Source organism: Sebastes fasciatus, chromosome 2 (assembly GCF_043250625.1).
Source record: "Sebastes fasciatus isolate fSebFas1 chromosome 2, fSebFas1.pri, whole genome shotgun sequence".
Classification (NCBI taxonomy): domain Eukaryota; kingdom Metazoa; phylum Chordata; class Actinopteri; order Perciformes; family Sebastidae; genus Sebastes; species Sebastes fasciatus.
Window position 1 is genome coordinate 41,122,938 of NC_133796.1, and position 16,225 is coordinate 41,139,162.

General features: G+C 43.4%; 1 protein-coding gene across 4 annotated transcripts in view; it reads left to right on the forward strand.

Annotated features, from left to right (window-relative positions):
• Positions 1-16,225, forward strand: part of lrrk1 (leucine-rich repeat kinase 1) — a 116,032-nt gene that overhangs the window by 19,913 nt on the left and 79,894 nt on the right. For all 4 annotated transcript variants that reach the window (XR_012592545.1, XM_074624485.1, XM_074624498.1 and 1 more), the window contains 4 exons: positions 5,993-6,183; positions 10,957-11,128; positions 12,275-12,454; positions 15,053-15,189. Coding sequence is in view for 3 of the 4 variants with exons in the window: in XM_074624485.1 (XP_074480586.1) it covers positions 5,993-6,183; positions 10,957-11,128; positions 12,275-12,454; positions 15,053-15,189 (680 nt within the window). In the remaining variant the exon portion in view is untranslated. The remainder of the gene's footprint in view (positions 1-5,992; positions 6,184-10,956; positions 11,129-12,274; positions 12,455-15,052; positions 15,190-16,225) is intronic.

Here is a 16,225-nt window from a genome sequence, read left to right on the forward strand (position 1 = left end):
CCACCTTCAAATGCTTTGTGCCATCATTTATATGATAAAAAAAGGTAATAATAGACCTAATACAAGCAGGGAGGACCTACCATCCACGGAGATTTTTACTAAGACCCCATGTCCACTTGGTATTAACCTGTATCTGAATGATATCCGAGTAGCCTCGCTAACTATGCTAATGTTAATGTGGCTCATCGTTAACTTTTTTGACGTGCAGCTTGAGATAGCAGATGACCTTTCAACTTGTTGGGGTGATTTATTTTTCTTTAGAATGTGGCCAAACTGTACAGTTATCATTTGGCTGAGATGTGATTAATGTGAGCCGGACCACCGCCAGATGTGGTCTGGCAGATCTGACAGCATTCAGACTGCAATGTGTTCTGCTGCATTTACATTAGAGCTGAAATGATTAAGCCAATTAATGCATTAGTCAACTTTATACTGAAAATAATTGTCCGTTGCACCTGCATTAACATGCTTTTTCTGATCCAGGTAAGATGTCCATATACAGATACTTTGTTAGTGTCAGCCAGGTGGAAATGAGATCTTTCAGCCCGGTATTAGAAATGCACTGACGTGATCTGCTGAATCTGTACAGGCGCTGATACTGACTTTATTAAGTGGATTGGATGTTGGTATTGGCCATGACTTAATCGATCAACATTAATAGATTCTTTGTCAATGGTAATATAAAATTCAGTGTTTTCACTAACCTTTTTTTTTATGGGCTACAGCAATCCCTGACCTCATGTCTCCTTGCTTACAGATTTTAAATTTGGGAAAAAATAAAGCACTGGTATCAGGTTGATACATTATATCAGCAGATACCCTGAATTAAGATGTCAAAACTGGTATCCAGAGAGAAAAGGTTGGAATAGTGCATCCCTAGCTGATAATAGGGATGCATCGATACAATTTTTGTTCAGACCGAGTACAAGTACAAGTACTTACATTTGGGTACTCACCGATACGAGTACTGATACGAGTACTTCTCTGTGCCAAAAGACCCTCGTTAACAGCCAGCTGGAGGGTGTGAGCGACACACAGCAGGCTGGGGAGTACCGCATACGAGGCAGTGCGCCGCGACCGGCTCTAGGTCAGCTTGGAAAGGCTCGAGACGAAGGTGCTTCCCGGGGCCGCGGCCAAAGTGTCACCGGGGCGGACTGTCCTTAGTGTGCCCCAACCGCGTCGTGCCCCCAGGACGGGGCACGGCCTACGTAAAAGGCACCAGGGGTCTGCGGCGATGTCTGCAACCCACTCGACCCGTCTTGAAACACGGACCAAGGAGTCTAACGTACGCGCGAGTCAGAGGGTGCAAGCAAAACCCTGTGGTGCAATGAAAGTGAGGGCCGGGTGCACCACCGGCCCGTCTCGCCCGCACCATGGTGGAGCGTGAGCGCGTGCGATAGGACCCAAAAGACAGTGAAGAGAGGTTAACGTCGTGCTGGCGTAAAGTGGTATCGGTGCGGTTGTATCGGAGCTTTTTTTCATGTACGAGTACATGAGCACAGTATCGGACCTGATACCCGATACTGGTATCGGTATCGGTGCATCCCTACTAGCTGGTATATTGTTCTTCCACTGGAGGTTTTTATGTCTTTGTGCTGTCTGTAACATGATCCTGTGTTTCATTTCTGCCATGTGAACTAATGATCCTCAAGTCCCTCTCAAGTCTCCTCCTCCTCTGTAGTCACATCCACTGCTGATCACACTGATGTTTAGTCTTCACTATTGTTTGTTCATGTAACAGAAGTCAGGAATGTATTCTCCCTTTTGAGTTCCAAACTAAAACCTGACTCAACCAGATGGACAAGTGAATGAGGAAATTCAGTAATGGAGGTGATGTTGCCAGGTCTTCTTTTAGCTTTCCCAGGCAGGCCGAGGAAGGCCGTGATAGCGGGAGTATTGATTGTGGATGGGAAGGTGCACATGTGTCTAATGGTTTCACTCCCTCAGGCTTTCTCATATAGCCTCAGCAGCCCAGTGAGACTCTCTCTGTCTTAATTATTCATAGGAAGAAAGCCACTGGGCTGCAGGACCCTGCCTTTATGTAGCTGAAACCCAGCTGGAAGAGGAAACAGAAGTGTTAGCTGGTGAAATGAATAACCAGTCTGACTGCCCAGATTCCCCATCATTGTGAGGGCAGCTCTTATTACTGTGTGTTTTAGTTACGAGCAGAGGTTTCTGGTTGTTTCTGAGAACATTTGAAGCAAGATAAATTGCGTTACAGTAACAGAACATTGATTCATATTTGATCAGCGCTGCCTAGTTTGACCGTTTGATAAGAGTTTGCGAGTGATTGACAGCTGCTCAGAGACGGCAAGGCTCCAGATCAGCTCTTACTGCTTGTTTTCTCCGGTCTGTGAAATCTTGCAAATGCCATTAGGAGCACCGGAGGACACCGGAGGACACAGAAGCATATAATTTTTTCAGATGAACCTGTCTCATGCACTACTGTCAGGATATAGTGACCGTTTTATAAAAATAACTTTTTTTTAATCATATTTGCTTAATTTCTACCCACTGCTGCTTTAACTCACATAATGTGTGATGGTGTAGAAGACATCCAAGTGAGTTTTATTTGTAGTAGAAAAATATGGGTACCGTGTATCAAAGTTTGAGAGATCTAGCACAAACAACCATTGAGTTACTGAGGCTGAACAAAAGGTGTTAGTATCATCCCCGGTCCAATAATACGCCCAGCCCCAAAGGGGCTTACAAGACACCATTATTTAGAAAATAAAGAAAAGGAAAAGGCAGAAACCAAAGTAGCTACATTGTGAAGAATAAATCTGTGTTGAAATCGGCAGGACGAGATATTTACATTATGATGCGTTCATGAGGCTTTATTCAGTAAAACTGAGTATTGGGCGAAGGTAAATGATAATGTTATCATGATGTTTTCAAATGTAATCATTTAAAATGTAGCTTTGGGTCAGAAACTTGAATAAATATACAGTAGTTGTTTGAAGGAGATGTCTTCACAGCAATATAACATAGATAATAGAGAGAGAATCATGACCTGTTTAACTTCCTAACAAAGACCAGTATGCAAACGGTAATAAAGGAGTGTGTGTTGAAGTACATGGGATTTATCGTTTTACTTTTGTTTTTTAGCGTGGTATCGAATTGGTATTGAGAATTGTGGAATTTCACTGGTATTGGTATCGACTACTACATTTCTGGTATCGTGACATCCCCACTGTCTGTCACAATATTGAGGGTGATGATGGTATTACGATGGATTCTGCATCACATTGGTCGGCAGTGTTAAAACAGTGGTTCTGCCTTACTATTAGACACGTTCACCGGCAGCTTATTTAAGGCTTTGGAGACCAAAGACGTGTTTGCTACAACCAACCAATCAGAATACAGCATCAAATGACACAGAATACATTAGCTGATGTGCCATTATAAGCGCTCGTAGATAACATGCATGTCGATGCCATGCTGATGTGTATGTATTTGATTAAGCTGGCAAAACCTGTGCCAATGGTCAAAGCTGTTTTTTGTTTTTTTTAAATGTGAGAGTGACGCTAAGAGTGACGCAGACAGTGACATGAGGAAATGTCTCAGCTCGTATTTATTTTCCAATGACGTTCAATCTGACATGTCTCAAAACTGATACCGCAAGACCAAGCCAGAAACAAGGGGTCCCATCTCATTAGCAGATGGTTAACAGGACAAATGATGTGTTTGAAAAAAAATGGTGTGCCATCTCCTGATGTGGATGCCTGAGCTGTCACACCACTGTCCTCAGTCATTTTAGCTTGCATGCTAGTTTTTAAAGAAATCTTCATATATTTCAGGGATAGATGCTAGGGATGCTAATTTTGAAAGATTTTCTTAACCGATAACCGACCCTCGTTAACCGATTATTAACCGTTAACCGACAAGATGTGTGCCTCGTATGCAGCGGTGTACCAGCTGCAGGAGCACAACAGATATTGGTTGACGGGAGTCTCCAGTTCACCGTCTGGGAGCGTTAACTTAGCAGCTACGATGCTGCGTGTAGTGTCGCGGACATGCAGCCACTTTCACAGTAAAAGTCTCCACCGCACATTTAGTTTAGTTTAGCAGGTTGTCAGCTGTGTGTCTGCCCGGTGGAACTTTAGTGAGTGTCCTACAAACAGTGTGTGTATTTGTGCTACGTTAGCATCTCTAGCATTGCCGGGGGCTTCGTGTTCGCCGCCGCCACACGCAGTCTGCGTAACTTTAGTGAGTTTCCAACAGACCGTGTGTGTGTGTGTGTGTGTGTTGGTGGTGAGTGTGAGGTTGTTGGTGGCGTTCTAGCTGTGAACGTAGGTGTAGCAGTGTGTGTACAGTTTATTTATTTTCTTGATTTTTTTAATTACTTGCTTTTATTTTGAATTTCATTTTCTCTCACTGTGTTTATGTTATTGACCAATACACCAAAGCAAATTCTTTGTATGTGAAAACCTACTTTTCAATAACTGGATTCTGATGAAAAGGACTCGTTTTAATAGGCCAGTTCTGGGCTTTGATGAAAAATATCAGCTGCTTCTTCCTGCGGCCTATGTTTTATGATGACTGATGCAATTTGTAGGAAGATGCCTGAATTCATTATATTTTGGTTATAATCCTGGATAACTGTGGTCTGATGCTGCTTCTGATGTTGTCGTCAAAAATCTAGACACTAAATCTAGCTGTGTTTTGTTTTTGTTTCACAACCATGTGCCTATGAGGTCAGTTGTCTGTTGTGTATTAGCAGAACACCTAACCGTATGTTTTTATTTGTTTAATTCAGATCCCATTAACCCATATTGCACAAATTGCAACAATGTCTCACCTGCTCGTTGTACTCTAATATGCACAAATTCAATTTTACACATGAATCCTCAAGAAATGAAAGCATTTACCACACATCTGGCTGGGAAGCCTCAATACTACAACCATTTACCATCATTAGCTATAGATAATTGGAGCTAAATACAGATTTTTTTGAGCCCAAGAGTATTAGTATTATTATTTGTAGGGATGCACCGATACCGGTATCGGGTATCGGGTATCGGGTATCGGGTATCGGGTATCGGGTCCGATACTGTGCTCATGTACTCGTACTCGCAAAATGGCTCCGATACAACGGCACCAATACCATTTTACAGCAGCGCAATGTTAACCTCTCGTCACCAACTTTCGGGTCCTCACGCTCCATCTCCCCGACGGTGCGGGCGAGACGGGCTGGTGGTGCGCCTGACCCCGCGGGGCCGGGATCCCTAATTAGCCTGCGCGCGCCGGCCCTCACATTCATTGCGCCACAGGGTTTTGCTTGCACCCTCTGACTCGCGTGTGCGTTAGACTCCTTGGTCCGTGTTTCGATACGGGTCGGGTGGGTTGCAGCACGACGTGGTTGGGGCGCACTGAGGACAGTCCACCCCGGTCGATAGTCGCACCGGGAGCAGGGAGCCCCGTCATGGTGCGGCGAGGTCGGGGGGGGAAGCCCTGTAAAGCTGCGGCCGTGAGCCACCTTCGCCCCGACCCTTTCCAAGCCGACCTAGAGCCGGTCCGTCTCCGACTCCCCAGCCTGCCGTGTGTCGCTCACACCCTCCAGATGGCTGTTAACGAGGGTCTTTTAGCACAGAGAAGTACTCGTAACGGTACTCGGTATCGGCGAGTACCCAAATGTAAGTACTTGTACTTGTACTCGGTCTGAAAAAAAGTGGTATCGGGGCATCCCTAATTATTTACCTTTAAATACCTATATCTGTGTGTGACGTGAGTTCAGTGTCAAGTGCTTATTTTACCTGCCACCAGAGGCTATTACTCTTTCACAGTGTGCACTAACTTGTTCAGCTGTACTCTGGTTCATGACCTAGTTCTGGGTGCATGCTGCTAACAGGACTACAGCAATACCGTGTGTTCAACCTGCAGCATGCTGCCACAAACCTCCGTATGATCCCATTCCTCCTCACAAATACTCTTTTAACTCCCATTTGACCACCGTTGTCCCTCTGTATCTGTCTTCTTCTGTCTTCGTCAGACCCTGGGGAGGAAATGGGAGCCAAGTCATCGTTGGTGGAGGGTCCGGGGCACGGCTCTGCACTGGTTACTTCTCCCACTCTGGAGAACATCCGGGCAGCATATGAAGACGGAGAGGAGGAAGCTGCCAGGGAGCTGGTCCAACAAGCCTGCTGTGTGGAGTGCAGCGCAGGGATGCCCCGCATCAACGGGGTGAGCACACCCAAAATATACATGACCGTTATGGAAGTTTTTATTGGACTTTATTAGTTGTAATCCACAGAAGACATTCCACAAATGTGTACCATGATTTCCAAATATTTCACTATTCAATTCAATACAATTCAATTTATTCCTAAATATAGCGATCCACAAACATGTATTTTTGTATTTGTGTTGTGTAAAGTCATATCCATAAATATAAAGGGCGATTTGCAAATACGCTTAACTTACTCTGTAAATACGTATTTTAAGGTTTACATGTAAAGTGATATATACGCATTTGTGCATCTATTTCTACATGTTGAATGATATGTGCGCATTTGCAGATCGCTTCGTGTGGATTTATGGGCCACATGACATTTGTAACTTTCTTCCTGTTTGTTTACGGAATTTTGTCCGATTCGTACCGCAGCAGATCTGTAGATAACAGTTGTAATCCACAGAAGACAATTCACAAATATGTACCATGATCTACAAATATTTCACTACCCACAAACATATTTTTGTATTTGTGTTGTCACGGCCACAAAAATACAGGGTGATTTGCAAATACGCATAACTTACTCTGTAAATACGTATTTTAATTCCACATAAAAATGTTATAGCTTTACATGTAAAGTGATATATATGCATTTATGCATTAATTTCTACATGTGGAATGATATTTGCGCATTTTCAGATAGCTTCCTGTGCATTTATGGGCCACGTGACATTTGCAACTTCCCTCCAGTTTGTTTACGTAATTAATTCCAAATGGTACCGTGGCAAATCTGTAGAAACAATCTGTAAGTAAGAGGTGCATTTACTAGCTCCACCAGGAGGGGGCGACATTCCCTCACATGAGCTGACGGAACTACAGTTTAAAGCTATAGAAGTAGAGTCTAAGGAGACAACCAACAGTCTGGCTTCTGGAGGCGAAAGACGACGTGGAATATCTTTATTTAACGCGAGCCAGCGTCAGTGACTAAATCAGTTTGATTGCATTGTTTTCTATTAGAATGAACTAACTGGCCGCGAGAGACGAAGCTCTGCGCAGCATACGTGTTTTTTTCCCTTTCCCAAGCCTTCTTAATACAGTTAGAATCTTAAGAGAAATAATTCACAAATTTGGAGATAAGCATCTTACTCTCTGGTGAAAGAGAAAGCAATTCTCAAAAAGCGTGTCTCTCACAAGTGGATGCAAAATTTGGAATGTTTTCCATCACGAAGTGCCTAAGTTGCATATAATGAAAAAAATTGGAGTGTGGTAAATTATACTTTATACTTTGAGCTTAATTGACCAAAAGATGCAAACTTGTTGTGTAAATAAAAGCCCATTATGCACTTCAGCCCTTTCACACATCATACAGCTAATGTATTGTCCAGCAATGCTGGCGTAAAGGCATGGTTGTGGCAAAATGGTGTATATATCGAAATACTAGGGACTTTGTAGATATGTTTAACTTGACCAAGACTTTTCAGTGAATTTCTGACAACAAAACTATGACTTCCTGATTTAATAGCAGATGCAAGATTAGTGTAGAGTAAGGAGGATAATACGGTTTTATTAAAGACATAAGCTCCAGTTTTAGCTAGAGGGGGTTATTCATGGAGCTAAGATTGAGTGATTCATGGTCTGGAGAACCCCATTGCCAGTATGCCAGTGTCCTAGCATTGGCTGCCCAGTAAATGGTAAATGGACTTGGACTTATATAGCGCTTTTCTAGTCTTCCGACCACTCAAAGCGCTTTACACTACATGTCAGCATTCACCCATTCACACACACATTCATACATTGATGGCTGCTAAGGTGCCAACTTTGCCAATCAGGATCTAATCTAAATACTCATTCACACACCGATGGCTATGCCTTCGGGAGCAATTTGGGGTTAAGTGTCTTGCTCAAAGACACATCGACATGTGACCTGGAGCAGCCGGGGATCGAACCACCGACCTTCCGATTGGTGGACAACCTGCTCTACCCTCTGAGCCACAGCCACCCTGCCGTCCATTAGTAAACTTTAAATACTGGAAGACCCAGACCACCATCCAAAGTGGGCTTGAATAACTGTTTTTTTAGATAGTCTGTGATTTTTATAACCCCAAATAAAATCTAAAATAATTGTCTCTAGCTTCTAGCTGTCTCTAGCCGAGATCCATATCGGTAAATTTTGAAAGAGATATAAGAATGTTGGTAGAGATACCATCTTAATGGCATTTACTCTACCAATCATAGATAGGGGCAGAGTCCTCCAGTGTTCTATGCTGCGTTATTAATTTATCAAAAAAGTTTAGGACTTTTTGAGATTTTGAGTCCTAAATATGTGATATAGTCCTGAACAATCTTGAAGGGGCAATCTTGTAAAATTGTATTTTCTCCAGTAAACATAAGTTCACTTTTACCCCAGTTTATTGTGTAACCAGAAATTTTAGTGAATGTTTTAATATATTGTAAAAGATGAGGAACACCCACTTCAGGATTCATTAAGGTAACAAGTAAATCATCGGCATAAAGCGTAACAAGACATTCTGCTGTACCAGCTGGAATACCCTTTATATGTGGGTGATTTCTTATCCCAATTGCCAAAGGTTCTAGTGCTATATTAAAGGGACTCGCTCTACATAGACATGAATGAGCATCGCTCAAAACAGTGAGGCGACACACGTCAGCTAAAAGCACAATATCACTCTATATTTCAGCTGCTTGGCAGTAATGTTAGCTGACCAGACGAAGGTCTCTACATGAATCAATGCTGATCCTAGTGTTGGCTTTTCCTGCCTCAGCCTCCCGACCGCGGCCGGAGGGAACAGGGGAGACACCGGAGTTTTGGTCAGAGACGATAACGTTTCTCTCTGAGGAGCCCCGTCACTTCACAAGACACGGGAAACCTCTGTTGGTCTGGAGGAGCTGCAGCAGTTATTTCTGCACAAACGTCCACTGTACATTCACTAGATATTCTCAGAGCTAAACTAACTCTTCTGCAGTGTGGAGTGTGCGCGCATGCACGTGAGGTGGAGCGAGCTGAGAGAGTGAGAACGAGTGCGGTGTGTGAGTGAAGGCAGGCAAGCAGAGGAGCAGAGTACAGCAGAGACTCCGGTCCTGGAGACCAAAGCTACGGTCTCCCCCGCGTCCTCCGACCGCGGCCAACACTGTTTAACAGACGGGCTTCACTAGATACAACCAAGAGGTTTTGGCTTCCGTGTAGTTTGTGTTAGAGTCTTGTCTGAACCACGGAGCCACAAGCGAGTGCGCATGGGACACCCCGACCCGCAATGATTTATATGTGTAAGAAGTTACAAACAGTCCCTTTTAAATAACAAAGGGGACGAGCAATCTCCCTGTCTCAAACCCCGATGTAAACTATGTGGCACTGATGTGGTATTATTTGTTAAGACAGAGGATTTAGGAGAGCAATAAATCATTTCAATCCAGTCCACAAAAGTTATACAACTGGCGGAAGAAAGGAAGAAAAATGAAACCTGAAAAACCAGTTCACCACTTGGTCATTCAACAAGGAAAAAATTGTTCCTCTGAGTGTGTTCACACCTGTAATTAGAGCTGTCCACTTGTGATCCGATCACTGAGGATCACGCATGTTAATACCAGGTCTGAACAGGGCCTTAGAACAACTTTAGTCTGCGTTTATGTTGAAAACTTAAGCAGTGAGAAATGTGTCCTCTTCTATTCAAGTCTGAAGCTCTCATCATTGAGGCTCAACACTCTTCCAACAGAAAACATGACAGTTTTTACACTAAATTGTCTTAACTCTAAACTTCTTTTTTAAAGGCGGAATGTTTTGGCTAAAAAATCCATTATAACCTTTCAGCATATTGTAAACTAGACTTCTGCTCCTCCTCATGGCTCTGTTTTCAGGCTTTAGAAAAATCTAGCCCGTGACGGGAGACTTTGGCCAATCACAGGTCATTTCAGAGAGAGAGAGCGTTCCTATTGGCTGTGCTCCCGGCTGGTGGGCGGTGCTTGGTATTTCCTCAGCAGATATACTGTAGATAGAGAGATAGAGAGAGGGAGAGCAGGAGAGAGAGAGAGAGAACATACTGTAGATAGAGAGATTGGTGGAGAGAGAGGGAGAGTGAGATAGATATACTGTAGATAGAGGGAGAGAAAGAGAGGGAGAGCGAGAGAGAGTGAGATAGATATACTGTAGACAGAGAGAGGGAGAGCGAGAGAGAGAGAGAGAGATAGATATACTATAGACAGATGGGCGGAGAGAGAGAGAGTGAGATAGATATACCATAGATAGAGAGATGGGCGGAGAGAGAGAGAGAGAGGGAGGGAGAGAGTGAGATAGATATACTATAGAGAGATGAGAGAGAGAGAGATGAGAGAGAGAGAGAGAGAGAGAGAGAGAGATACCATAGATAGAGAGATGGGCAGAGAGAGAGGGAGGGAGAGAGTGAGATAGATATACTATAGATAGAGAGCTAGAGAGATGGGCAGAGAGAGAGAGGGAGAGAGAGTGAGATAGAGAGATGGGCGGAGAGAGAGAGAGAGAGATACTATAGAGAGATGGGCGGAGAGAGAGGGAGAGCGAGAGAGAGAGTGAGATAGATATACTGTAGATAGAGAGATGGGAAGAGAGAGAGTGAGATAGAGAGAGTGAGATAGATATACTGTGTTATATATATATATCTATATCTAGATATATCTAGATATAGATAGATATAGATAGATAGATAGATAGATGGAATATTGCCATTTTTCCGATACCAAGGATTAATCCGTGTGTGTGTGTGTTTGTTTGTGTGTGTGTTGTGTTGTTGCAGGTGCGTCTCCTGTGTGTGGCCACTCAGCATGGTGATCTGCAGAGTGTGTGTTACCTCCTGAAAGAAGCCCGTATAACTGTTCCCCAGGAGCCGTCCAACAGCAACCCAGCCATCCTGGCATCATACTACGGCCACGCCAGCCTGGTCAAAGAGCTGCTGGATTCTATACCTGGTAGGAGCAAGAAGAGCTCAACATTCACAATATGGAACTTACATTATAATAACATGCATTCATTCATTCTTAAATTGAAGGCCAGCTGATGTCCTGCACTTTATTTAATTCCATATTCATGGTGTTACTGATACTGCTTTAACAATATTTAAAGAGGGGGGGCACTCCACCATTTTTATGTCAAAGTCACTTTACTAGTTATGGATAGTACCGCTCAGCACGTGAAATCAGTTGTATAATGTCTTCTGTGGTTCTGGACAAGCTGTGTCGAGTCTGAGAAAATAACACCCGACGATGTCATGGTGATGTCATCAGTGTGATCTCGCCCTGGAGTTATATCAATTTATACAAAAACAAACTGCATTACAAACTGGAAGTGTGGAGTTGTTCAATAGATAGATGTCACGATTTCTGTTCTACATCGGAAAACAATCGAAATTAGCTTCTGATCTCGACCTGTGTAATCAACAGCATGATCGCCAATTATTTTTCCTCTTTCCGCGCCCACCTACTTATGAACATCTGGAGAAATAATACAGCTGGAATAAAAAAATTTAACCATCTCACTGCCCAGCGTGCAGTCCAAAGATCATTGAGTTTTATAAACACACCAGGTTTACTATTAAAACGTCATTGGTCGATCGTTGATTATACAACCAGGTGCTCAAAATATGGTAGTAAATACCATACCATATATATATAGAAAACTGGAAGTGCACTCGGAGAGCGCAGACCTCCGCCTAGTTAGGTTTCATGTACAGGTTTCACCAAGGTTTCGCCACCAAAATCTAATGGATTGTTCATTGTGCCACACCCCACCCCTCTAAAACATTTCATTCAAATCCATTGTGGACTTTTGGAGTAATCCTCCAAACCGACAAACAAACCAACGCCGGTGAAAACATAACCTCCTTCCTAGGCCTTCGGCCGTGGTGGAGGTAATAATCTGACAGAAAACCGTGTAGCTCAACTCAAGGTCAGGTCTTAAATGAACTTTTAAATGGTCTGTCAGATCGGTCAGTGGACTAAAGGAAGCTCAGCAGTGCAGTCTGTGTGGTTGTTAATGAAGAAAAGTTTGTCCTCCTCTGACTGATCTCTCCTGAGTGGTGTCCCCTGACTGGTGTTGGCTCTCCGGCTCCCTCTCAGGTCCATGTCTGAGGAGAGACTTGCTGAACTGGATGCTGGCCACATCTTGCCAACAGGGTCACCTGGACGTGGTCCGGCTTCTGGTCCACAGCTACGATGCTGACGCCAAGGACTGTGCCATCCATAGCGATGAGTTTGCTGTCATCACTGGGCTGCCGCTCTACGCTGCTGCACGAGCAGGTAGGGAGACACGCACGCACGCACGCACGCAAAAAATTCTACAGTGCCTTCAAAAAGTATTCAACTCTTGCATTCATGTCCTGAAAATACGGAGAAATACTTACCATGGGTGCTTTCCATTCAGCTAACATGGCTCCTCGCTTCCCTCACTCGGGTCTCTTCCTAGCATCTCAGTAGCTAACTTCATCTGTGGTTCCTTGACTACACCTGAAGTCCTCTGGGACTCGCTCCTCGTTTCCTCGCTCCTCGTTTCCTCGCTCCTCGTCTCCTCGATCCTCGTCTCCTCCCTCCTCACCCCTCGCTCCTCGTCTCCTCCAATACAAAATGAATGGATTGAAACATCCTTGATGATGGCAGACCTTGATCAATATCCATATCATAGGCTGGAGGACTGAGGAGCTAGGGAGGGAAAATGGAGAGCACCCCGTATCGGTGACTTCCACATTATGTCAGGCTGTCTATATACAGAGCCAGGACAACATGATAATGTATTATATATAGGCCTGTCACATTAGGGGTGTCACGATTCGATTTTAAGATCATGGTCACGATTTGATATTTCTTTGGAATGTACCACACTAAGGCCATGTGGGGAACAAGCTCTTCAACAACAAAAAGAAGATCCACTAGACAGCTGGAGGGGTACTTTACAACAACAGCTGGAGTTTCTCAGAGTTTACGAGGCACACCTGAATGCACCACAAAGTCCCCGTCGGCACCCACATGCTTTACACTATACGGTGAGCATAAAAACAGCTTCACTGTACAAAGCGATGTAGACACACAATCGATTTCAAGCGGAGATTGCTGGGCAGCGGCTGAAATCGGCAAACAGTTTGATGAGCGCTGTTTTCTTTCTCTAAATCTTCTGCAGGCTACAAACTGTAGTTTGTCTGTCAACGACATGTTCCTTGTTTACATTACTTACGGGCAAAACGAGACTGAATCTGGGGTTGGCTTTCACCCGCTGGCGAGGACCCCCTAACCCTCGTTGAGTCGGGGAGGAGGGGCCAACTTCACATGTTGAGTTTACAAACCGCCGAACCGCAACCGACAAATCCTACTCCTTGTGCCTTTAATACAATATACAGGATGAACATACATGTACAGTGTCTGACCAGCTTGAGATGAGACATCACTGTGAAGCACTACATGGACAAACAAATCAGAATGCCTTAAAAAGCTCTTTTTAACATTTATAACATTTCTTTATATTCATGTTAACATTTTTTCTTTTATTCTTCCTGGTTTTAGACTTGGACATGAACCTGCTGTAGATGCCTATGATTTCTGTTTCAGCTTCACATTTCACCAGCACAACTTTAGACACATTGTACGAGATCTGACTGAATCGTCTTTTAATTCTATTCCCTCGATGCTAAATTCAGTCTTTCATTTACTTTGTGAAACAGAGTCATGTTGGGAGGGTTTGCCTTGTTTCATTGAATGGGAGACTACTGATGTGCCATCACCTCTTACTTTACTCTACTTTACTTTACTTTACTTTACTGTACTTTACTTTACTTTACTTTGACTTTACTGTACTTTACTTTACTTTACTTTACTGTACTTTACTTTGACTTTACTTTACTTTACTGTACTTTACTTTGACTTTACTTTACTTTGACTTTGACTTTACTCTACTCTACTTCACTTTACTTTACTTTACTTTACTTTACTTTACTTTACTTTACTTTGACTTTATTGTTCACCGTAGTGGGAACTTGTCTTTGGCTTCTCTAGTACATACAAGATAAATACAAACATGACACAGCATATCACCAGGACGTGATAAAACATTAAAACATAGAGTCAGTAAAACACTCTGCAGTTACAAAACATACAACAACAGACGTACCATTGTGCAAATGGGCAGGAAACAGCAGCAGCAGGTGGGGATAGGTTACACATTTCAAAACACTTTAGGTCTCCCCTAGTGCAGTCATTTTGCCTTCAGTACCTGTATGGCACGGGGAATAAAAGACCTCTTATATATGTTCCGGTTGGCCCTCGGGGTCCTGAATCGACGGCCAGACGGGAGCAGCTCAAACTCAGAGTTTAGCGGATGACGTGATTTAAGCTATTTCTGTTCTTCCATTCATTGTGATAGAGAGCAGTGATCGCATTGAGCACAAGCTCTGCGGTGGAGATGTCTTGGCCTAGGCTGACCAATCAACATAACTGAGCAAAGACCAGTATCATGTGACTGAGTACAGTCAGTGTGCGCTTGAGAGGGGTGGAGGTGGCTGTCTGTCAGTCAGGGTGCAAATCAAATTAACGCAAGATTAAAAAAGAATAGGGTAAAATAAAGAATCAAATATAAATAGATAGATGGATATAAGTAAAAGAATGATGGATAAAAGGATGGTGTTTAAAAAGGTGATGGATAAAAAAGATGATGTGGTTGTATGTGATGTGTGGACTGTAAATGGAGTTAAATGTAATCATGGGTTAGTATTGGTGTGTACTGGTGGCCCATTGTCCTTCATGGATTAACTGTGAAAAGCCATGTAAGTGCTGGAACAGTACTGGTGACAGATACACTCCACACTCTGGTGCTGTGAAGACGTGACGTGATCAGTGCGTTCTGTGTTGCAGGTAACGAGGAGATAGCGTGCTTCCTACTGCAGAACGGAGCAGGATTCTCCTCGTACACCCTGATGGACCATCCAGCCTTCAGCAAACACCTCCTCAGACTGAAGCTACAGGAAACGTCCAACGCAGAGGGAGAGCAGGTTTGTGTTCTGGAGACAAAGGGCAGCGATGATGATGTAGCAGAGCACCATCGTTAATATCAGGATTCATAATGAACAACAGATGATCTCTCAGAGAGCTCTGCAGGATGTGGTCAAACCTTAGGGAGCAGTATGTAACCACTGTGTTCTATTCTGTGTGTGTAAACAATACAACACTTCAGACAGTATAGATTCTATACTGAATAATATACAGTCATTGCACCATTAGTCTATTCTAAGAAAACAATGCAGCTTGGGAGGAGTTATTTTTGTGCCATTAACTTCATGCATCACAAAAGTTTCAGTTTATTCGGCGGTCGGATTTTTAAGAGTTAAATCTTCAGTAGTCAACAATGTTTTTGGCATCATTGGGCAAAAATTCCATAACCTTTCAGCATATTGTAATTCAAGTGTTCTGAGAGAAAACCAGACTTCTGCTCCTCCTCATGGCTCTGTTTTCAGACTTTAAAAAATCTAGAAGACTTGGGCCAATCGCAGGTCATTTCAGAGAGAGAGCATTCCTATTGGATTCTGAAAACATCTGAGGAGAGAAATAGGCATTACAGTAACAGAATATTGATTCATATTTGATCAGCGCTGCCTAGTTTGACCGTTTGATCGGAGTTCGCGAGTGATTGACAGCTGCTCAGAGACGGCAGACTCCTGCTCGACTCTGATTGTTGTTTTCCTCCTGTCTGTGAAATCTTGCAGATGCTGTTAGGAGCAACGTAGGACAACGGAGGAACATGATGTTGTCAGATTACCTGTTTCATGTACTACTGTCAGGATATAGTGACTGTTTTATAAACATAACTTTTTTGAATCATATTTTAGCTGACAGCAGAGCCTAACTTTATAAGTATATAATGTTACCAAACAAAAGAGAAATGCTCTCCCCTCGTCCTGAAATGGTCCTAAATCGATTCTAGAGTACTTCCTTGTTTATATATGAAGCGCTACACGAGATGAAGCAGCACTGTGTGTGTGTTTGACCAATCAGCGACGGTCATCACTGCAAACTCCGCCCTGAAAGCTC